Here is a 24020-nt window from a genome sequence, read left to right on the forward strand (position 1 = left end):
TTGCAACCTCCATCAAGTGATGTAGGCCTTCCATGGAAATGATAAAGTGGAAAGGAGATAACAAGTCTCCTTGTCATAAGCCTCTTCGCACCCAAAACTCCACTGTCAGAGAGCCGTTAATGAGGATTGAAGAGGAGGCAGAATGAAGGCATGCTTTAATCAAATTCTCCCATTTGGAAGGGAATCCCATTGCTTCAAGAATATCCATCAGATAATCCCAGTCCATAGAGTCAAATGCTTTTTCAAAATCTACTTTAAATAAAAGAACATATTTTTTTTATTGTTTTACGCCCAACTGATGATCTTGTTAGCTATGAACACCCCATCTAAAATGAATATGCCCTTTAAAAAGGCATACTACGACTCGTTGATAAGCGAACTAATGGCGCAGCTTAGACGATTAGCAAGAATATTGGCAATCACTTTATAAATACAACCAACTAGACTGATGGGTCTTTAGTCTTTATAATTCTGTAGATCTGGCATTTTTGAATCAAGAAAATAGAGGAAGGGTTACACCCTTTCGGAATCCACGATTTCTCCTGAAATTCAAAAATAGCATCAACAAAATCAATTTGAATGACCTACCAGTAAGATTTAATAAAACCAAAAGAGTAACTGTCACATCCTGGAGATTTGTCATTTCCACAGCTCCACACTGCTTCTTTAATCTCAATTTCAGAGAAATCTTAAACAAGCCAATTATCGTCGTCCATAGACAGTTTACAAAGGTTAGACATGTCAAAGGATCTCCTGGATTGCAAGCTCTGCCCCATTTTGTTATTAAAGAACTCCAAGAAGGAATCTTTGTCTTCAACCACATTCTCTTTCCAGTCCTTATCAACCATTACTCCCCTAATTTGAGAGTGTTCCTTCTATGGTTCATAACTGCATGAAAGAACTTTGTATTCTTGTCACCCTCAATATCCCATTTGACTTTCCTTTGCGTCGCAAATCATCACGAATCTTCGCTTCAATTTTTGCCTTCAATTTTAAGGCTTCAGATCTTCTAACAATGGTTGCCTTATCCGCATTTCCAGCATTGATGATTTGATCAAAGACCTCTTTGTGCAATTGGATCTTCTTCCTTCCTCTTCTATCTTTTTTTTCTTCAAATACCACCACTATCTTAGGGGTTGTTTGTTTACCTCTTAATTCCATTAAGAGACAGTCTCTGAATCGTTAAGAGGTGAATCTTGTTTGGCAAAAAAAAATTTCCTCTTAATGATTTTGCATCTTGGGCCTCCCTTAACCATTCAGCACCTTAATTTCATTGTAAACAATTACCAAACAATTATATTTCATTTTACACTTATATTATGAGAGTCTCTGAATCATTTTGACCACTTAATCATTCTACACCAAACCATTCAACAACTACCATATTTCAAAAACCGCCTCCTTTTTTCTAGTCCCCTCTTGATCAACAGCTCCGTTCTCTAATCGGTCGTCTTCTTTTCCGGGACGTGGCTGCTGCTTTCGGCAGCCGTTGTTGGGCAGCGACCTTGGGTTGTTGTTGTTTCTCTTCACGGGCCGCCTGCTTGGGCCTTGCAGCTGTTGTATGGGCTGCAACTGATGAGACCAAAAACACAATCAAATTTTCTTTTTTTTTCTTTTTTTCTTTTTCACACTTAAATTGTCTCACATAATTAAATATCAACTTAAATTAAATTGGATATTTTTAAACATCTACTTAACATTAATTTCAAGGTAAATTTGATACAAAAAAATGTATAAATTTGGTACTTATCAATATCCCTAATAACTACTAAGCCAAATGTTCAATAATCTCAGTTGATTTCATATATTTTTTTGATTCAACATGTATGCTTAAACGAATATAAATATGAAATCGATCCAATGTTGGCACCCAAATTGACATCTAAATTAACTACTCTATCTGATACGACAAGGGATATACCAATGGGCTATCCCTGCATTGTTAATTAACTCATAAATATATAAATATTTATAACACACACACACACACACACACACACATATATATATATATATATATATATATGAATATTGTGGATATTAAACCATGGAAAACTTAACAATATCTATTACATATTGTTCAGACAAGATATGACCTAGTAAGACCTATTATGTCCAATTTAGAACAAATTTGACCCATTAAGGTCCAATAAGATCGAGTGCGACCAAACTGGACTAAAATGACCCATTTAAGCCCGCCAGATATATAATTTACTAAAACCAACCTTTATTTCTTACTAATTTAGAACCAGTAGCGGATCACCATAGAGGCCATGGCCACCCCTCCTTTTTACTCAAATACCATATATCACCTTTTAAAAACACATCTGATGGATGGCTTGATTGGTTATCAACATATGGCCCTTGTCCCCATTTCATTGGTTCGAGTCCCATACTCTGAACTTTTCCATTTCTGTAGTTTTCTTCTCATCTACTATATATTAAATTATTAATATCAATTGTATATAAAAATTATTTTTTAAATAATATAAAGAAATAATGTTAATATATAGTGTCGTATTAATAATTTAAAGGTTATTTTATTTGTTTTTAACAGTCCAAAAACATAATAGATTTATTACTACAACAAAGTTGAATTTATAGAACGTAAGCAATTTATAAACGTCTTAAAAGAATATTTTATAGGACTTATTTTATAGGATTAGAAAATAAAGTTTTATATCTAAAAGAGTTGTAATTAGATTATAGGACACTTTGGACTTCCTAACAAGTTCTTTAAGGACACTTTTAATATAAAGCGTCATATTACCAGTTTTATAGACTATTCAAAAATGTTCCATAAAAAGTAAACTCATCTTTCTATATGATACTTTTTCAAATATGATCCTATAATATTGCTAATACGACGTTTTGTATTAAAAATGTCCTAAAAAACTTGTTAAAATATTCTAAGCGTCCTATAAACTTATTACAACGCCTTTAGATATGTTGTTTTAGCTTTTGATCCTTTAAATTAAGTCTTGTATAAACCAATTAAGAGGCTTAATTTTTTTGGCGTCATATAAATCCGACTATGTTGTAGTGTATATTATTATTTTCCGGTTAACAGTTTGAAGGTTCTAAGTTTTAGTATTATATTAACCAATCATTTTTCTAAAATTTAATAGTAAATCATAGCAAAAAAAATTACGTACACATCATTTGGATCTCTGAAATTTTATAATATCATAGTTCGGCCACCTAGGCTACAAGGGTCATGTTACAAAGGTACAAAGTTCATATTCCGCTCCTGTTTAAAACAAATTTAACTCATTAATAACCATTAAAACCTACTATAATGTATATAGGAATTAATATATTAAGTTATAGTAAAAGTTCGTCGGTAATTATACGTGCATAAAACTGATGGATTACCAATTGTTTTCATCAAAAAATAAAATAGACATATGTTGATAACCCATCGACACATGTAGAGTTTATCAATAGTTTTCATCAAAGAAAAAGATAAAAAATAATTTTTAATTGAATGGTAACTGATAACTCGTCTCTAAGGTTTGAATTTTTCCATAGATTACCAATTGATTCTCAGAAAATAAATAAAAAATTAAACCTTTAATTTTTATCAATGGTGTTTCTATAGCTTAATTAATTATTACTATGTTGCAAAAACCGTCAATCATCTCCAATATATTGTGACGGTTTATCAACAGTTGTCATTTCCACAATTATATGTTAATTTATAATTGTTCTTAAAATTTGGAATTTATATGATTTAAGATGTCCATCCGAAATCCGTCAGTTCGAATGGTAATATCCACTTGAGAAGATTATTTTTCTTGCGGTCTCACAAGCATACGTATTGTTGAAAAGGTTAAAATAAAAATTTTGTGCCATAAAAATACTACGATACAATAAATTATATGAGAATAATATTAAGTTTTACTTCAAACTTTGAGGAGTTAATTTGTTTTAAAGACTTGTATGATGTACATACAAATGCACTGGTATTTATCATGCATGTGTTATAAATAATAAAATTAATTTCTTATATAGATGTTAAAATGGATTCAGGCTAGATCAAATTGATTCACTTAATTCATGACAGTTTTTTGTTCTTGTGATGCATGAAATGGATCATAAAATGCTTTAAAATCTTAGTAGTGATTAGAGCCACGACAAAGAAAATAGAATATGTTGGCCTCAAATTAAGTTGGCTGCCATTAATTTTATTGTAGTGGTGGACCCACCAACCTGAACAACCAACCTTACTTTCTTTATATAAAGGATCACCATCACTTAGACACTTCATCAGAACTAGAGAGAGAGAGAGATTGTATTTTCTTAAAAGAAAACTTGGTTTGTGAAAGAGGAAGGAGAGAGAACTATACGTGTCTTAGCAATCAATTCAGGAAGATGACAGGAAACTTGGCTCACCTCACTCTTGCATTTGGTGTTCTTGGTGTGTATATCTAAATTCAATTGCCTTCATTCTCTTCTCTCTTTCTCTCCCTTCTCCCCCCCCCCCCCCCCCTCTTTAATTTACGTGGGCATGAGAGGAGGGATTCGGAATGATAACACTAGAATAAAAAAAGTGTGATAAAACATTACCATGCATGTTATAAATGCACAACTTCAGACAAACGTGTTTTCCGCATTGTGTTGCTAACGATTTTGCTTCTTCAATATTTGCAGGCAATATTGTTTCATTTATGGTATTTCTTTCACCACTGTAAGCCCCTAGGTCTTTTTTCCTGTAATGTTTTGGTAAACTTGCTACACTTGAAATTGTTAAGTTCTTTTTCCCTGACATTTGAGCAAATTTTACAAAACTCAGGCCGACGTTTTATAAAGTTTACAAGAAGAAATCAACGGAAGGGTTTCAGTCGGCACCTTATGTGATCGGCTTGTTCAGTGCAATGCTTTGGATATATTATGCATTACTCAAGACCAATGCCATGCTTCTCATCACCATTAACTCGGTTGGATGCTTCATTCAAGGGTTCTACATTTGCTTCTTCCTCTTTTACGCCCCAAAGAAGGCCAAAGTATGCATAACTGATCATTTCTGTGTGCATTAACAAGAAGTTATGACTGAGAAAGAAAACTAAATATTATTCTTTATGCAGATGGAGTGCGTCAAGTTAATTGTGTTGTTGGTAATTGTTGGGTTTGGATTGATTCTTCTGCTCACTCAGTTTCTTGCAAGTGGAATTAACCGATCGGTGATAGTTGGATGGATTTGCCTCGTGTTTTCCTTATGTGTTTTTGTAGCACCTTTGGGAGTCTTGGTAAGCATGCGTGCACAAGAAATAAATACTAATATTGTGATGAAATCAAACCCTTAAATATTTCTGACTATAAATTCTTTTCACAGCGGCAAGTGATTAAAACAAAGAGCGTGGAGTATATGCCAATCCTATTATCAGTCGCACTCACCCTCAGTGCTGTCATGTGGTTCTTTTACGGTCTCCTTCTACGTGACTTCAATATTGCGGTACGAACAAAATATCCCAACTTATCCTCTGCGCTTTTCGTTAACAAAATTTAACATAGATGCTAATATATTGTATTTTGTTCTTGAAAATACTTTCTTACAGATTCCAAATGTACTTGGATTCACCTTTGGTATTATTCAAATGATCTTATACTTTATATACAACAATAAGAAGCTAGTTACGGATGAAAAAATGGCCAATTTTGAAGAGAGAATAAAGAAAATGGAGGAACAAAAGATCCCAGAACCAAAAGAACAGAAAGTCGTCATCGATGTTAAACAACAGAGTGCTTTGATGTGTTCTAATTTTCTTCCGAATATGGTTGCAAAAATAAACAAAAGCGGATGTGAAGATGATCGTGTGGCTATCGAATCTCAAGCTTGTCGAAATGTGCCAAATCATACCATAGAAGTCATGGCATGAGAACATATACTTCGATGTGATTCACAAAGAGACCGATTTTAAGTAGACATTGGTTGGATCTATCTTGTAAACATAAGTTTTACTTTGTCTATATAATTTGTGTTTTGTTTTCAAAGTTTTTTTTACCATATAAAGTGAATCTTTTTACCGGGAGAACAATTTTTGTTTAACTGGGTCGTGAGCTTTTTGGTTGTTGTTACTATGTACTTTTAGTAACTAGATTATTATTTCATGTAACTTTAATAAAACCAAAGCGTTCAATGACGTGGTTACGTATCATGTAGAAAACCATGCAAAAGGTAAAACCCTACATCACTACATGCATATAAAAAGTGTTGCAATCAAACTAATAATTTGCTAACCTTGGAGCCTACCAACAAAAGACAGTGGTTTTAAAGTAATTATGTCCCATGTAAAAAGCTTGATAAATAAAGAACATTTTCGGTAAAGATGATGTCGGATGTCACATGTAATCACGATATAGAATCGGCACGTTCAGGGTATCAAGAAATAGTAACAAATTTATTATATTTTTAATCTAAATATCACGATATAGAGTGAACGTATTCTTTCTTCAATATATGTGGATTTTATGACGGTGTTAGAAGGATTCGAACTTTTTGTTCTTGATTGAAAGAAAAATGAATATTCGACTTTAAATTAATAAAAGGTTTAGGCTAAATCAAAAAAGAGTCTCCAGCCCAACCAAATGACCAATTATAGATATATAAATAGTGATTTCATATCCATAGGTTAATCGTACTTTGAAAGTAGAGAGAGAGTTTAGAGAATTTTTGTATGTATTATTCAATAAACCAGGTCCGGGTTAACACTACAAAATAAATCTAACTAATATACCGACAAGGATAACAAAGTAACTAAAATAATAACTAATCTAATTACCCCCCCCCCCTCCCTCCCTCCCTCCCTCTTCAAGCTAGTGGTTGATCAACTAATCCCAGCTTCCATATTGTATCAGAGTGTTTAGGCCCAAACAATGACTTTGTGAACACATCTGAAAGTTGTGATTTTGTTGGTATAAATTCCACTACAATGACTCTTGCTTGCAGCTATTCTCTTACATAATAGCAGTCCGGTTCGATATGCTTTTTTCCTTTTGTGAAAAACTGGATTATTCAGGATATGTATACTTGCTTGATTATCACACCTTAGAGCAAATAGAGTATAATGTTTTCTACTCTTAAATCTGCCAAAAGTCTAATAAACTAGGTAAGCTCAATAGTGATTCTTCTCATAGATCTAAATTTTGCCCCAACCAAAGACGATAGGACTACCCATAAAAGAAACAAAACAACCACTAACTAATCTCTTAGAATATGGACAAGATGCCGAATCCAAATCACAATAAGCAAAAAGTGAAAAATCAGGCTTGTCATTGAAAATCAATCCAAAAGAACCAAATGCCTACAAATATTTCAGAACATGTAGAACAACATCTTGATAGCATCAAATTTTCATGTTTAAATATGTGTTTATAGGCTGAAAATCCATATTTTTTTATGTTTTAATAGGCCTAAATTATGTTTTATAAGCCTAATCCAAGTCCCATATTGATTAGGCAAGAAACGCGTGAGAAAATACAAGAAACAATGGTTGTCGTACTTAAGAGGGTTGTATGGAACAAGTGGTCAAAGAAAGGCATAACAGTGGAAAATGTTACCCTACCATGCAAAGGTTGCATTCAACTCTTGCATAATTGATATGTATTTACGGTATACAAAATGCTACCATAACATGCAAGGGTTGCATAATTTACAGTTGGGACCAATTTTCGAATTTTGAGCAGTTTTTCCATTTTTTTGGTATAAATTGAGTCGGAAACCGTCGTTTGAGGGAGAGAAGATCTAGAGATGATTTCTACAACAAAGAAGAAGATTTTGAAGCTTTTCTATCGTTTTCTTCTTGTTTAATTTCATAAGTAACCAGTTTCTTCATTCTACAATAGTGTAGCCATTGATCTTGATGCATTTGATTTATTAATTAATCTGATCAATTGATTGGCACTCATTTGATGAAAAATCATTTCATACCCTAAATTTGTAATTGTTTAAGGATTTTGATAAAGTGACAAATGGGACACATAATAACAATACTTATTCGGCCAACATGTGGGCTGCATCCCAATATCATACCGAGCAAGCCTACATTTATGGGGGATTTGCAAGCCAATATCATAGTCTGTCTGAGCCATACTCTTGCACCTATACTCCAGGATGGCACCCCTATCTATATTTAAACGAGTGTGACTATGGCTGGTATAACCCTTCTTATCCAAACTATGATACAACGCCACCAGCAACAAAAAGCTATTCTAGGGACTCAGGTATATCTGACAAAGAGATTGTTAAATCATTAGCGCTTAGCACATTAGCATTGCGACAGGAGACGAGCGCTAACCTTCAGAACTTGGAAAACTAGATTAGCAGGAATGAGGTGTACAATACGTCGATTGGAAGCAGAAATTGAAGAAAAGTTGGGATCCTTGAAGAAGCTAAAGATCTCCTTAGAAGAAAAGGATGAAGAAGACACAAAGATGGCAACAAAAAGGGAGAAGGTGTAAGTATACTGGAAATAATGGCCGTACATCCTCCTATCCTTATGCCTTTGGTCAATTTCATCATAAAGTAAGATGAGGAGCATGTACATATCGGGAGAACCTTCATCGCAATTAGAAAACTGAAGGTAGATGATGAGAAGGGCGAACCTAGATGAAGACACATTTGTCGTGATACAAAAAGAGAGATTATTAGAGCGCAAATGAATCATGCTTGAAATCTGGACATATTACAAGGCGCTTCAACATCGTGTGAAAACGCATGTATAGGGTATTAAGTTATTAGATATGCGTAAAGGCGCCTCCAATGTTCAATCTAGCCAAGGACGTTAAAGGAAGACGTTGTGTGGGAGGCAACCCAAGTTTATTTTCTGCAATTTTTTTATTTTTGTTTCTTTCCGTTAGCTTATTTCTTTCACTTATGCTTTTATCTGTTTTCATAGTTTATCCACCCAGTCATGGAGCTTAACTGGATGTTACCATCACACTAACTCATACAATGGAGGAACACTCAACCTATCGGGGGAGTTTATTGTTCACCCTTGCTCTTTATTTCTCTTTTTGAGTGTCCTAATTAGATTGCTCTTTATTCATACTCAAATTGTCATTGCATGGACATGACATTGTGCGTAAGAACCGGTGAGCTATACAAGGAAGCCACATCATAAAATCTAATCCAACAAGTGTCTTTGAGATAACTCTCCAGTCCCATCAACAACGGTACACATAAAACCAATAAAGCCCACCTACTTCTAAGCTTATTAATAAACTGTTTTATGAGATTCAATAGTATCAAAAAATAAATTTATATAATGTTTTTGGACGTCCTAACAAATTCTTTTAGGACACTTATAATATAAAAGCGTCGCATTAGCAATATTATACGACACTTTTGAGAAAGTGTCCTATAAACTCTTATTTTGATAGGACACTGGTTTTTATAGGACATTTTTTTTTCAAATAGTGTCCTATAAAATTGATAATGCGAACCATTGTAATAAAAGTGTCCTAAAAAATTTAAAAACATCCTGTAAATAGGACGATTTATTTTTTGCTCCTATAAATTAAGTCTTATAAACCCGATATTATTATAGTGTACACATGACAAAGCAAAGAACAGAGAAAATGGTAGACAAAAATATCCACTACCAAATGATTGATCCCATCTATACCGGAGCAATCTTCCCAAATATATAAAGATAATGGAATGATTAGAAGTATGATATAATATGCTTAGGTCATCCCACTTAATTATCAATTAATCAAATTAAATGGCTTACGTAGATCCTGGTTTCTATATTCTATCTCTCCCATTAAGCGATCCCATGATGTGTATCTGATCTCTCCCACACTCACCTTAATGCTAAGGATTATTATAATCTTACTGAATGATTTGATTAATCAACTACAAGAGACAAAGACCTTTAACATGTGATCTCAGAGTTTCTTTAAGATGACAGTAGAATGCATGAACCTATCATGGCTAGTAGTACTGGTATAGCGAGAAAAAGAAGAAAAAAACACAACTTTAGAACCCACTAGAGTAAATAAAAGAAGGGGAAAATGAATGGAAGAACTATATATACATATACTGTTTTGAAGCATTAACTTTTGCTGCTTGTATCAACTAGTTGGGGTCAACCAAATTAAGTGGGTACTGATGTCAACAAATGGCTTTTCAACCAATTGCGCTTTATTTCTCCCTTTTCATATGCGAAATTATGGTTGAGATTTACATCGGTCAATATATACATCTAGATTCGATGATTGTTGAATCTTCAAATGAGCTAACCAATAACCAATAATGATGGGTGTTTCGTGGAGAGAGTGTTAAAGATCTAAGTATAAGGGGTGGTTTGATTTGTTTTTCATTAAGACCAGTAATAATAAAACTGTTTATATCGATAAAGTTGTCTGAATAAAATAAAACTTCGTGGTATTTTTTTCTGAATAAAATAATTTTTCGATAACAATATTGGATAAATGACTTGTCAATTAAAACAATTTGAACTAACTTAATGATACAAATTCAATGTTTTTTTTGAACAGCCCATTTATTAGAACAAGGCTAGCCAGCGGCTAGACCGACGAGCAAAAAAACAAGAAAAGCAACTACACCATGTTCGGGTTACACGACCACCCATTCCAATCTAACTTGCCATAAGCCTTACTTCTATTACAGAGCCAAGAGAACACCGAAAACTGAATATCATTAGCCACACGGTAGGTGTTGAAAGGCACACCTTTGAAAGTTATAGTCAAAACAACATTAGTAAGTACTTATAAAAATTATACGTTAACATCATGGGTTAGATACAATACAATATTTCAATCATTTGGAACTAGTCTATTTGCAAATTGATCACGTAAATTGGTCAAATTAATATCTTTTTAAAAGTACATGATACCACCGTCAAAAAAACATTTAAAAGAATAAACTCTTTAATATTTTATTTTAAAATATATTTTAAATACAAAAATTGAATAAATATGCCTTCTTTTGTTTAGATAAATTCCCAATAATTACATTTGAGCAATGTTAGTAAAAGAACAACATAAAAATAGATGGACTAAAACTGAGGTGAATTCGAATCGGGAAGTATATTTTGGAAAAGGAGCCACTGTTGAGACTTGAAAGGGAAGAACCACGGTACATTTGGAACTTCGGAGTTCTGATGGGATCCGGTAAAGTGAATATGTTTATCTGGCATTTTTCAAAGTCTAGACTTCCCACTAGACATAATCTTTTCTTAAGAGGTGTCCGTGTGAGTTCAGTTCTCTGTCCTTGTTGCCTAAGTCAACCAGAAACGGAAGGTCATCTCTTGTTTGGTTGTTCGACTACAAAGGTGATTGGTGCGTATGTAAAGAATTGGTGGTCGGGTTTTCCTTGTCAAGCTACCAATTTGGCGGAATTTTTTTCTGCAGCACAATTTCCTTTCAAAGGGAAGAAGGTTAAGGAGGGCTTGGAAGTAATTCTCATGGCGTTTATTTGGATGATTTGGAAGAATCGAAATGCGTTGGTATTCAATAAACCCGGTAAAAACCCGATGGTAATTTACAAGGATATTGTGCTCTCTTCTTTTAATTGGATTAGACTCAGGTCGAAGTCTTGTAATTCTCTTGATTGGAATGTTTGGTGTATCAGCCCTTTAACGGCTATTTTGTAAGTGCTAGCATCTTACTAGCCTCGGTGGTTTCTTAATAAAAATTGCTGTTTCTATAAAAAAAAACATTTGGAACTTGGCTTTACATGTGAGAAACTTGTCCCATATAGGAACCTTATGAAAATTATATCCACTTACTAAGGTTCAACTTTTGAGCATTCAATTAATCATTTAATAGTTGGGGACTTGGTATATTAGTATTCATGGTGCGCTCTTCTTATTACACATACGTATTTAAAGGTTTAAATATGGGTCTTGGCCTTTGGTTTGGATTCAATTCATCCTCAAGACGATGCCAATACTATCGATGAGTTTTTGTCTTAAAATAGTGTATTCGTGCATGCCTCAATCTCATAGTGTATTTGTGCATGCCTCAATCTCTGTTCAATTTATGAAGAGTCTGCAAAATACAAGTATGATTCTTGGATTCTATATATTCTTCTTGTTGTTTTTATGTTCATATCATAAATTTGTATAAGAATTTCCATTCTCTACAAACTCATTTTCATCAATAGATGCATATTTCTATTTTGTGACTGATTACTCCTAACAATATAAGACAAAAAATTTGTTAATGAGCAATTGATCAATCAAACATGTTGAAAAATAACGTGGAGAAACTTGAAAATTTTAAAGGATCAGATTTTTGTCCATGGAAACATAAGATGTTTTACTTAACAACACTTCGAGTTTTCTAATGTCTTCATCGAGGAAGAGCCACTATCAAATACACTGGTTAGGCAAGATGGAAATGCCCTACACAAATCCAGATTGTTGTTCATCAGAAAACTATCGATATTTGGAGGTCAAATGAGTGTATTTGTAGAAATTATATTCTAAATGCACTTGATGATTCCATGTATGACATTTATTCAACCTTTGAGACAACAAGGAAAAGTTGGGAATCTTTGGACACGAAATAGAAGACTGAGGTTGCGTGTTCCAAAAGATTCGTTGTAGGGAAATTTTTGAATAACCTAATGGTTGACTCGAAGCAGGTGGTGAAACAAGTTGAAGAATTGTAAGTCCTTACCCACGGGCTAGAGGTAGAAGCATGGGCATAAACGCCAAATTTTTTGTCAGGTCGATAATAGACAAATTGCCTCACTCATGGAAAAACTTCAAGCTCTACTTGAAGCATTTGACGAAGGACATGACTTTTGAACAACTAGTCCTCAAGATACGAATGGAGGAAAATAATCAAAAAAATGAAAACGCCAATGCCTTCACCTTGGAGCCGCACAGCAACACGATTGAAGGCTTCTCTTCGAAGTAAAAGTTCCCTAAGTTCAAAGGGAAGAACGTTGTGACTAAAAGGCCTTTCTCTTCCAAAAAAGGACCTTTAGCCCCACAAAAGAAAGCTTTCAAGAAAGTCATGTACTGTTGGGTTTATGGGAAGCCTGAACATAGGGTCAAGGACTATCGACACAAACATGATAATAGAGGTGTTATAGGGAGTGGTGGGCGAGCTGGTGAGTCAACTAGTCATGAAAACCTCACCCACTTCCTAAATGAGTTCATTAGAGTCATTGAAGCACACATGGTAACCAATGTTATGGGTTGGTGGGTCGACACTGAGGCAACTCGTCATATTTGCAATTCAAGAAGCTTGTTTGAAACTTATCAGATGATGAAGGAAGAGGAGTGGATGTTCATGGAAATTCCTCTACAACAAGAATAGAAGGAAAAGGGGAAGATCACTCTTAGGTTGACTTCCGAAAAGGATATCGTTTTGTCTTATGTGTTACATGTACCATCATTGGCTAATAATTTGATTTTTGGCCCTATTCATAGTAAGAAAAGGTTCAAAGTTGTATTTGAGTCGGACAAATTCTTCATCACCAAGGGTGGTGCATATGTTGGGAAGGGTTACCTCCATAAGGGACTCTTCAACTTAAGTGTTGTAAATAACTCTGATGCCGCCAATGTATATAATAAAAATAAGGTAAACACAAGCACTGCTTATGTGCATATTGTGGATCCTATTTTCCTTTGGCATTCTAGACTAGGAAATGTCAACTTTGGATCATTACAAAGAATGATCAAACTTGATACGATTCCTAAATGCTCTATTGATAAAATATGACTGTGTGAGGTTTGTGTAGAAGCTCAACACACAAATCATCCACATAGATCAGTAAAGAAATCAAATGAAATTCTTGGGTTAATAGATCGTGATTTAGGCGATTTTAAGGTAATTCCTACAAAAGGAGGAAAGAATTAACATAATTCTTTAATTTATTGATGATTGTAGTAAGTATTGCTATGTGTATCTTATTCATACAAAGGATGAAGACTTAAGTATGTTTAAAACCTACAAGGCCGAAGTTGATAACCAACTTGATAAGAAAATCGAAATTCTAAGGTCAAATCAAGGAGGAGAATATGAATCCAACAACATTGCAGAATTTTGTAATTTTGTGTTATACATGGCATAGTACATCAAATTACCACTACTTACACTCCTTAACAAAATGGTGTAGCCAAGTGGAAGAATAGAACATTGAAGATATGATAAAATCAATGTTGATCATATTCGGTGCTCCATACCACTTATGAAGTGAGGCGTGCCACTGCAAACATGATCCTAAATCAGATCCCCCACAAGAAAAGTGATAAATATTATAAACAATGGAAAGGGAGATTTCTTTTTTTCAAAAGAATGAAAGTGTTGGGTTGCCTTGCTAAGGTTCAAGTTCATTTACGTTAAAGAACTAAACTTGGACCCTTTTTTTTTTGAACCGCAAGAAAGTCATTTATTCAAAACGAAATAAAAGACTAGCAAGGAGCTAGTTGTTAACAGAGTACACCGCCTCAACCGGATTACTAATCCACCTCTCCCAACTAAAAGATTTGCTACAATTTGCTCTAAATCTAATCCAATCAAAAGCGGTGAATTGAATCTCGCTACAAGCATCCTTATCAGATTTGCTTATTCTGTTGAACGCCTTGCGGTTCTTTGAATCCAAATGCTCCAAAAGAAAGCAACCACAATCACTTTACCAACCTTTCTTGTGTACTGGTCCCGTACCGTCGCAATCGCCGTCCACATGCTACGAGCAGAGGAAGCATTAATCGGCCACCAGTTCACCCACGAAGCCAAGTGCGCGTTGATAACCTTTGTCGTGGAGCATGTCGTAAAAACGTGGTCCAAGTTCTCCTCCGACACTAGGCACGTCGGACAATCTGCCGAGTTGAGAATCACTCCACGTTTCAAGAGGTTGTCCTTAGTAGCCAACCGATTGATAAGCGTACGCCATAAATGGATGTTAGCTTTACCGGGAACCCACTTAAGCCATTCCGTTTCCATATCTTCCATAGGGAGCATGACACAATCGATCAATTTCCTGAGAGATCTAACCGAGAAGCAATTGTTTGACTCCAACAGCCAAGACCATCCATTCCTATCTGGCGCTTCGATTAGGAGACTTTTGATGTTGACACCGATATCACTGAGGTCCTTTTCCACACCTTTAATATTGTTCCAGGCTGCTCCCCTACCCCTTCCCGCCAGGTTTTGAGGCGAGTTGCAATAACGCACCACCAAATTCCAGATTGCAGAGGGCTCCATACGCTCTCTCCACCACCATTTGGCCAGCATTGCGAGATTTAGAGCATGTAAGCTACCAAGCCCCAACCCACCACTTCTCTTGTCGCTCATAATCCGATCCCACGCACCCAACATATTTTTTTATATCTTCCGTTCCACCCCAAAAAAAACGGCATCTTATGCCTTGGAGAATGTTAATCACCTTCTTGGGAGCCTTGAACATCGAGAAATAGTAAGTGCCCAAGCTGCCCAACACCGATTTACAAAGGCATAGTCTACCACCCAAAGAAAGATGTCTCGCTTTCCAAACCGAGAGGCGGGACTTGAACTTTTCGATGATGGGTTGCCAGCTTACTGCAGACGACATTTTACCTCCTACTGGGAGCCCCAGGTATAAAAAAGGGATCGATTCCTCCTTGCACTTGATCCATCGGGCCATGCTTGTGATCTCATCCTTACCAACCGAGACGCCAGTGAGACGACTTTTGCTCATATTAATTTTGAGGCCGGAACAAACTTCAAAACATTTAAGTATACTTATCAGGTTTTTTGCGTTGTCAATAGCCCATTCTCCAATAAAAATGGCATCATCCGCATATTGCAGAATAGACACCTCTTCCATCTGATTATCCAAATGAACCCCTTTGAAAAGCGCTTTCCTTTGCGCTTCTTTCATGATGACATTAAGCCCCTCCGCCGCCAGAATAAAGAGGAAAGGAGCAAGGGGATCTCCTTGTCGAACGCCTCTGCCCATCTTGAATTCTTTAGAAGGGGAGCTATTAATTAGAACCGAAACTTTAGGCGTACAAATACATCCTCTCATCCACGCTCTCCATTTTTCACCAAATCCCATCTGCAAGAGGACATTATCAAGATAATTCCARTTAAGAGTATCAAAGGCTTTAGCAAAATCAACTTTGAAGATGAGCAGTTTTTTTCTAATTCGCTTGGCCCAAGCAATTAACTCGTTAACGATTACCGGACCATCGAGAATGCTACGCCCYTTRATAAAAGYCGTCTRYGAGTTACTCACCACCGAACCAATCACAYCTTTCAGCCTTTCCGCAAGGATTTTCGAGATCACTTTGCTTACACACCCAATTAAGTTTATTGGTCGATAATCCGCGAAGGACAGAGGATCCCTTGMTTTTGGCACAAGGGATATAAAGGAGGAATTGCTACCCGGGTTTATAATATTATTTCCTTCGAAGAACAAAACAGCTTCCGTAAAATCCTTACCCAGCAAGGTCCAGAATTTACGAATGAACTCAAAAGTAAAACCATCCGGACCTGGAGCCTTATTATTACCACAAGACCAAACTGCACTTCTGATCTCGTCCGCCGAAAATGGAGCTTCAAGCCAAACCCTTTGAGAGTCCGAATTTTTTTTAAAAACCTGACTGCTAATTGTAGGCCTAATTGGGAAACGCTCCGTAAATTTGTTACTGAAGAAATCATGAGCAGCATCCTTTATTTTTTCCGGACAAGAGGTCCAAGAACCATTTATATTCACACCATGAATCCGAGAGCTTTTATGTCTACTATTTAGTAGACCATGAAAAAAGCTAGTATTCTCGTCACCAACCGCAATCCACCGAGATTTGGCCTTTTGCGTAAGATCTCTAACTTGATTGGCCACTAAATCATTTAATTGAGCCATGAGATTCGCTCTTTCATTCACCATATTCGGATCTAGCGCGCCCGTTTCCGCAAGAAGGTCGATCGCTGCGATTTTCCGCTTGAGATTCTCGCAATCCGCTTTAACATCCCTGGAAACACCTTTTCTCCAATCTTTGATACACAACTTGAGGTAACGGAGCTTTCTGGACAGTCTCTCCAGCTTCGAGAAAACTTCTAACTCCGGGCCAGACATATTCCAGCTTTTTTTCACCACCTCTTGCAGGTCTTGGTCAGAAAGCCACGAATTGAAAATTTTGAACGGGATAGGCCCACCATCGATACTTATAGAGTCCAAAATAATAGGGCAATGATCCGAAAAGATTCTAGGGAGAGCCAGAGCATTTGACATAGGCCACAAGTTAACAAATTCTGCGCTAACCAGGAAACGATCCAGCTTGCTTAGCTTAGAACAATCTCTGCTCATCCAAGTAAACTTACGCCCACCAAGACGAATATCTAGAAGACCTGCAGAAGCAATAAAATCATTAAAGAATCTTGCTCCAATAGGATCAAAATTCGAACCTTTTCGTTCCTCAGCCGCCCGAACTTCATTGAAGTCCCTACAAATTACCCAAGCTAAACGAGGAGCCTTTCTTATCGTTCCCAACAGCTCCTCCCAGAGAAGCTTTTTGCTTTGAAAGTCTTGTGGCGCATAAACATTTATCACCCCAAGATCAACCTGTGAACTAAGCCACTTTCCAACGACCACAATAAACTTATCTTTCTTCTCCACATCCAAAGCTTGGAACATAGAATCATTCCAAATCGTAAGAAGACCGGACAACCTGCCAACCGGATCAATAGATGCGAACTTAAAATGATTTCCTCCCCACACCGAAGCAACTTGCCACTCATGCTGAACAACCATTTTCGATTCTTGCAGACAAAGAAAACTAATCTTGTGATCTCGCCCCACACTTTTTACCCAATTCCTTTTCGACTCCTTCCCCATCCCATTCAAATTCCAGGACAGGATTTTTAACATAAAATCTCTCCCTCTCCATTGCCGAGTATGCCATCCAGGATTTCTAAATTATTATCCATCTCAATACCAATTTCTTTACCAACTCTAACCAAATTATTAATATCCAGAAATCGGCTACTATCTGAAGGTGGAAGAGAATCAGACTTACCTGGCGAGACTGCAGCAGCTCAGATTCGACGATTGGAGTTTCTGATCAAAAGTTCAGAATCTGAAGATTCATGTTGATTTCGGTCACACACAAAACTATCGCCTACCGTCCCTCCTATTGCTGCATCATGCTTGCAGGAAAGTCCCCTTTTTCTCCGATAGCAGTTGCAAGGGCTTTTGACCTTTTTCATTTTCTTTTTACGCCTATTCCGTTTAACCTCAGCATCGATTTTGGAATGAAGAAACCATTCCTCAAACGGTTCATCTCTCGATTGATCCAAGCCATCTCCTTCCACTTCACTTACTTCCTTGGCAACGAAGTCGGATCAGCCTCCACAAGAGGCGTACCCTTTAGAGAGACCGATCTGGGCCCATCTTTAGAAGAAGAGAATATTTGATGGCAAGGAGGCCCAAAACCTGATTTTAAATCTATACTAGGCCCATCTGAGGGGGGGGTTAGATTTCTATGGCCCAACAAAAATAAATCACCAGCCTGATTAGAGCACCCAGAAACATCAAAAGCCTCCTTGAGAGCCGCACCCTTATCATAATTTGACTCCAATTCACAAAGGTCCCCATCAAAAAAGTCACCGTTATCCTTCCTCGACATCTGGTCCTGCAATAACACTTCCCTAGCATGCGACCGACCTGGAGACCTTTCAGCTTCACTCTTGATCGCTGACAACGAATCTGGAACTCCATCCACCGGCGAATTCCATTCCGGCGAGTTAAAGGCAATAGACGGCGATCCACCGCCAGCTCCTATTACCGATTTTTGATCCTCACTATCACTGAGAAAGCTAGCTACCGATCCTACTTCTAGAATTTCGCCCCACTCCGGTCCGTCCCATAATTTTTCGATAACTCTGATCTTATAACTGAACCTTCCGATAACAACCGTCACCGTGTCCCTTATCCATCCCATCGACTCCGTCAGGACATCCACGAATCTATGAGTCCTACAGAGGTCCATCTCACCTAGTCTCTCAAAATTCACGACTTTTCCCCAAAGACTCCCGACTTTACATAAGGACCCAGAATCCCAAGCCTGAATCGGAAGACCCTGAATTTCAAGTCTAGCAATACGATTTACCACCTGAAACTCCGCATTCCGACTTCGCAAGTAAACAAACCAGTCTTTCCAGGAAGCTGAAGCCTTATCGCAGAAACCTCGTGCGCAATCACTAGAGGCAAACTCTAACATCACGGATAAACCCCCCAGATAGCTAACTCGAATACCATCCCAGCCTTCCGACTTCGACAGAGAACCAATCATCTTGAGAGGGTCAAAACTTTTCAATTCCCCGATTAGGACGGACTCCAACCTGGTCAGAATATCTTCTGACGGAAACAGCTCCAAAGTTTCCTTTTTCGTAACTACATCCTCCACATCCAACTCATTCTGAGATGGCTTTATGCCACGACCATCCCCGCTTACTGCTTCCGCAAACGATTTGTCCCCCCTAATGAACCGAACCTTCGAGGTCGAGTGCGCCGTAGATGGCCCGACAGGGACTTTTGCTGTCGCCTTTGCTCCATTTTTCCTACTGAACCGAGCGAGATTGGCCCTAACCTTGTAAGAGCCTAACCACATCTTGTTGAGGTTCTCTTCCATCTTCCTCCAATCTTCAACCTTGATAAACCTCATAAAACCGAAACGCTTACCCTGATCGTTCCTTTTTCTAGCCACGTACAAATCTACCAACAACCCAAGCTTTTTGAATTCTCGCCATAAACTTTGCTCCGAGACCTTCTCCGGGAAATTTGTGAAGAAGAAAGTTGTTGTTGTACCTCTCACGGAGTCGCTTTCTAGAGGAGAGAAACCCATCCTTGCTCCCACCTTCTGCTTTTACATCAAGTTTTTGTACTACTAAACTTGGACCTAAAACAGTAGATTGTGTATATTTTAATCCAACTCATAATAGTGTTGAATATAGGTTCTTAGTATAAAAATCTAATGTAGATGACATAAACAACAATATGATTATAGAATCTGCAGAAGCAGAGATATTTGAAACGATCTTCTCATATAAGGAATAAGAGGGTAATACCTCTAATAGAAGGAAAAAAATTGATTGGTGATGTACACTCTTAAGTTTAATTAAACAAGAGTGATCAATCAAAGAATGATGAATCCTCCAAAGTTCAACAAGAGATGGAACCAACTTGGAGATAATCAAATGGATGTGATAAGACAAGAGAGGCAATGTTAGTCTTGGGATTGAAGTCGAGATAAGAGTTTGATTAAATGAAAGAAAAATATATTAATAAATAAAAGATAATTGAAATATACAAATAAAGTTGGATAATAATGTAATCATTGAGTTATGAAGAAGTTCTGGTAGGAAGGATTGTCTGATTGTCTGATATTCCCACCCCATAAAAATATAAGGTGGTCAGTATGAAAAAAGCTAAAAATGTACAGTTACCGATAGTTGACACGAGTACTTCAAAAAAGTTTGTTGTGTTGGCTAAGGGGAAGTGAAGACAAGAAAATAATATGTGAAAGCGAAAGAAGTGATGTTTGCATGGTATGGATGAGGACTTTTTTGATATTTGGAGATGTGGAAGATGTGATACAACTCAGTTTATGAAGATTAAAATAAGTAGTATAAATTTCATTGTTAGTCGTAATGAAAGTTTTGAATGGTATTACATTATTGTTTTCTGGTATTGATTTGATAAGTACCCAAAGCATGTTTGAAATATTTGAAATTATTTTATTGTTCTATTATAATTTTGCATGGTATTTGTCCCTTTACCAAAATAAAGTTAAAAGAGGGTCCTTATGAACACCACATAGATAGACACAAGATCGAAATAACTTGTAGATGGTATAAAAATTAATTAACATTTTATTTACCTTAGACAGAATCACATTTCGATACACAGCAACCCAAAGAATATAATTGTTGGACAGTCTTCCTAATTAATCTTCATTTGCAAGACTATATAGGTTGTGTGGATGTCTAGTAAGGACACGTACCTTTCAATTGCTCAAACTGTATGTTCGGAAAATGCACCTCTTCCTTATGTTCGGAAAAGGTCAAAATTAAGTGTTTTATGGTTGTTGATGCATGTTGGAAGATTATTAATAAAAATTACTAGTGCAAATTAAGAGGCATTGTTTAGGAGGATAGCGAGGCCGTGTCCATGGTGCAAGGAACTCTTAAGATTGGTGCACCATTCTCTTTGCATTTTTCGTGGGCTTTTTTTGTGTAAAATGTTTTAAAAGGGTTGATGCCTAAATCTGAGCATTGGGTTGGATCCAAAAAAATTCAAGATATTAAGAAGAAAGATTAGCGCCGTGCTATGGTTAATTAATTAAGGAAACAATATTAACTTCGATAATAACAGCAAATACTGGTCCATTGTCACATTCAACTTAAAGATCAATGCTTTTTCCAATTATTAGATGATTCAAGAAAACATATGCCATCATTGTCAAGTGCATGCTTGGCTTCAACAACTAAATATGTACCGATCAGAAAAGTAATTCAGTTGATTTTTTCATGTGGTTTTGTTTCACAAGTTTTGGTACATAGATGATCAGTGCTCAAACAGTACATTTCAATAACTATCTGTGTTTTCCCCTATTTTCATTCATTCCTAGATTGTAGTATATTGAAAGTAATAGGTTGAAATCCTATTTCCTAGCCATTTAGATTTTGCAGAAGTCCATATATTTTATCAAATATTACTTGTAGGCAAGTTGCTCTAAAAAAATTTACACCTCAATAAACATTACCCCATGAATGATGTTGCATTTAGCTACAAGGGAATAAATAAATAAATAAATAAATATATATATATATATATATATATATATATATATATATAGGGTATATTTCTTTTACAACCTTGTGCATTTGTACAACCTTTGCAACCCAATTAATTGAGATATTTATAGAAATGATTGGAGTTCATTTATTATGATTTGAATATTTATGGAATATGAATADAGTTTATTAATTATGATTAATACTTTATATTAGGAAACAATTAATTGATTAAAAATTGAATGGTTGAGATGAGGGTTGTATAGAGTGTAGGAATGGCAAAGGGTGTAGAATAACATCTCTCTCTCTCTCTCTCTCTCTCTCTATATATATATATATACACATATATATAGACTTGGGATCACGTGAGACCAGCCTGTTTTCGTGAGACCCGTGAGACCAGCTTTTTACACTTGAAACTTCACAGCAAAATGCTGTGAAGGTAACCTTCACAGTGTTTTTGCTGTGAAGTTTCGACTTTTTTAAACCTTTCACAGTGTTTTTGTTGTGAAGTTTCAAGTGTAAAAATGTGGTCTCACGAAAACAGTCTGACGTCACGTGAATCCAACCCTATATATATATATATATATATATATGTATATATGTATATATATATATATATATATGGAAGTTTATTTCTTAAACAAATTGAAACATTCAGTGACTTTGGCACTGGACGTTCCCCAAACGGTGGGTAGGTAGAGAATACCTAGGGGCGCGAGACAACTCTCTCTAAGGAACTTGGCAAAATAGCCCCGTAACTTCAGGAGAAGGGGAGAAAATTACCCGTTTGATTGAATACGCTACTAAAGAATTTCTACCAAAGAATGTGCTAAACTATTAGCAGGAGTAGAAACTGCGGCAGTTAAGAATTGGAAGACCTTGCGTTATATCACCAGATCTTGATTTTTCATATATATAAAAATATTTGTTCTTAATTGGATTTCAATTTGACATAGATGATGTTGCAACTTGATTAAGAATAAAAACGGCACAAGCTGGCAAAACAAAGACATCAAATTGTTAGCACAGTTCAGTTGAATTCACGCAGCTACAACTACGGAGTCCTGCTCATACCAAGCCAATGCACTGTAATCATAAAGTTAATTACAAGATTTTAAGGTATTAGACTTCTAAAATAAGAATCCTTCCTTATAAAGATGTCTAAGATTTAACTGTTTGCATGGTTTGTAACAGATCCCTCACATATGTTGTAAGAGACTTCTTGACTGCTAATAATTATGGACTTTCGTCCAAAGTTGTTTTCTACCGCTGCCATAATTTCGTAAACTGATTGATCAATGTCAAACCTCGTGTTGCAACAATTAATAGTTGTAACATCAAATCTAGAAGTGATAGAATAATACTAGTATGTTAACCACCTCATCCTTATGTCAACATCTTATCCCAAAATTGTGATTTAGAATGCTTGACTCCTTCATCTGGTTATACTAGAAGTCCTTCTCATTCAATGATTGGAAATTTGGAATATATATAATCCATATATAGTAATATATATATACCATGGTGGTCATTATTCGAAAACATTAACATGCACCTTTCAGACTTTCATGCTATAAAATTTGAAAGCTTTTGAACAAATATATATTTCTTTCGTTAATATTTAATATACGTCTTATTCAATATCTTCTAATACACCCAAACATGCGACATCAACCAATTGTAACAGTACCAATAAGTCATAATGGTGACAATATAGATAAAGAGGAAAGTGTGGCTAATTTGAGTTTTGGATGATTGAAAATTAAGAATTATTACTTAAATTGTTATGACATATGTGCGCAAAGCGATCACATGGTTTCCGTGATTGGCATTTCACAATGTACTTCCGTTTTTGCAATATTGATGGAAAAATAAAGTTGAATACATGGTATAAGAGCAAATGGTACATATTTTAAGAGAATGTTGTTAGGGTAGATGAACAATAGGGTTGTTTTCTGAAATCACAATTACTTGGGTTCTTACTTGAATCGTGTATATCACTTTCCAAATCAGATATTTCGACCCTATAGCCTTGAGTTGCACGAAATTCTGAATATGGGATAATCTAAGAAAGAACAATCTAATTTCTTAGGCATAGAAAAGAGATGTTCGTCACTATAGGTTTTGAATATTCAAATTCTTAGATTCTTGAGCCAAAAAATGAATTTAAATGAGTATTTATACTCAGCAGAGGTTTTGGATCTGTAACCGTTTTTCCATAACACTTCTGCCCCTAGGACCCCGCAAGGGGGCCGCAC

General features: G+C 36.0%; 1 protein-coding gene across 1 annotated transcript; it reads left to right on the forward strand.

The window, feature by feature from the left end:
• Positions 1 to 4304: 4304 nt before the first annotated feature.
• LOC112509345 (bidirectional sugar transporter SWEET12-like) lies at positions 4305 to 6079 on the forward strand. Its single transcript, XM_025114256.1, has 6 exons — positions 4305 to 4420; positions 4654 to 4690; positions 4796 to 5006; positions 5088 to 5249; positions 5336 to 5455; positions 5559 to 6079. The coding sequence occupies exons 1-6, from the start codon at positions 4375 to 4377 to the stop codon at positions 5877 to 5879; spliced, it is 897 nt and encodes a 298-aa protein (XP_024970024.1). The 5' UTR covers positions 4305 to 4374; the 3' UTR covers positions 5880 to 6079.
• The last annotated feature ends 17941 nt before the right edge of the window (positions 6080 to 24020 follow it).

Source organism: Cynara cardunculus (genome assembly GCF_001531365.2).
Source record: "Cynara cardunculus var. scolymus isolate 2C chromosome LG 3, CcrdV1, whole genome shotgun sequence".
NCBI lineage: Eukaryota > Viridiplantae > Streptophyta > Magnoliopsida > Asterales > Asteraceae > Cynara > Cynara cardunculus.

Bases quoted from the DNA above. Each gene is read 5' to 3' on its own strand.
- LOC112509345 (XM_025114256.1), top strand. From the start codon at position 4,375: ATGACAGGAAACTTGGCTCACCTCACTCTTGCATTTGGTGTTCTTG. The intron at 4,691-4,795 runs GTAAGCCCCTAG...TACAAAACTCAG, and splicing joins ATGGTATTTCTTTCACCACT to GCCGACGTTTTATAAAGTTT. The intron at 5,456-5,558 runs GTACGAACAAAA...ACTTTCTTACAG, and splicing joins TACGTGACTTCAATATTGCG to ATTCCAAATGTACTTGGATT.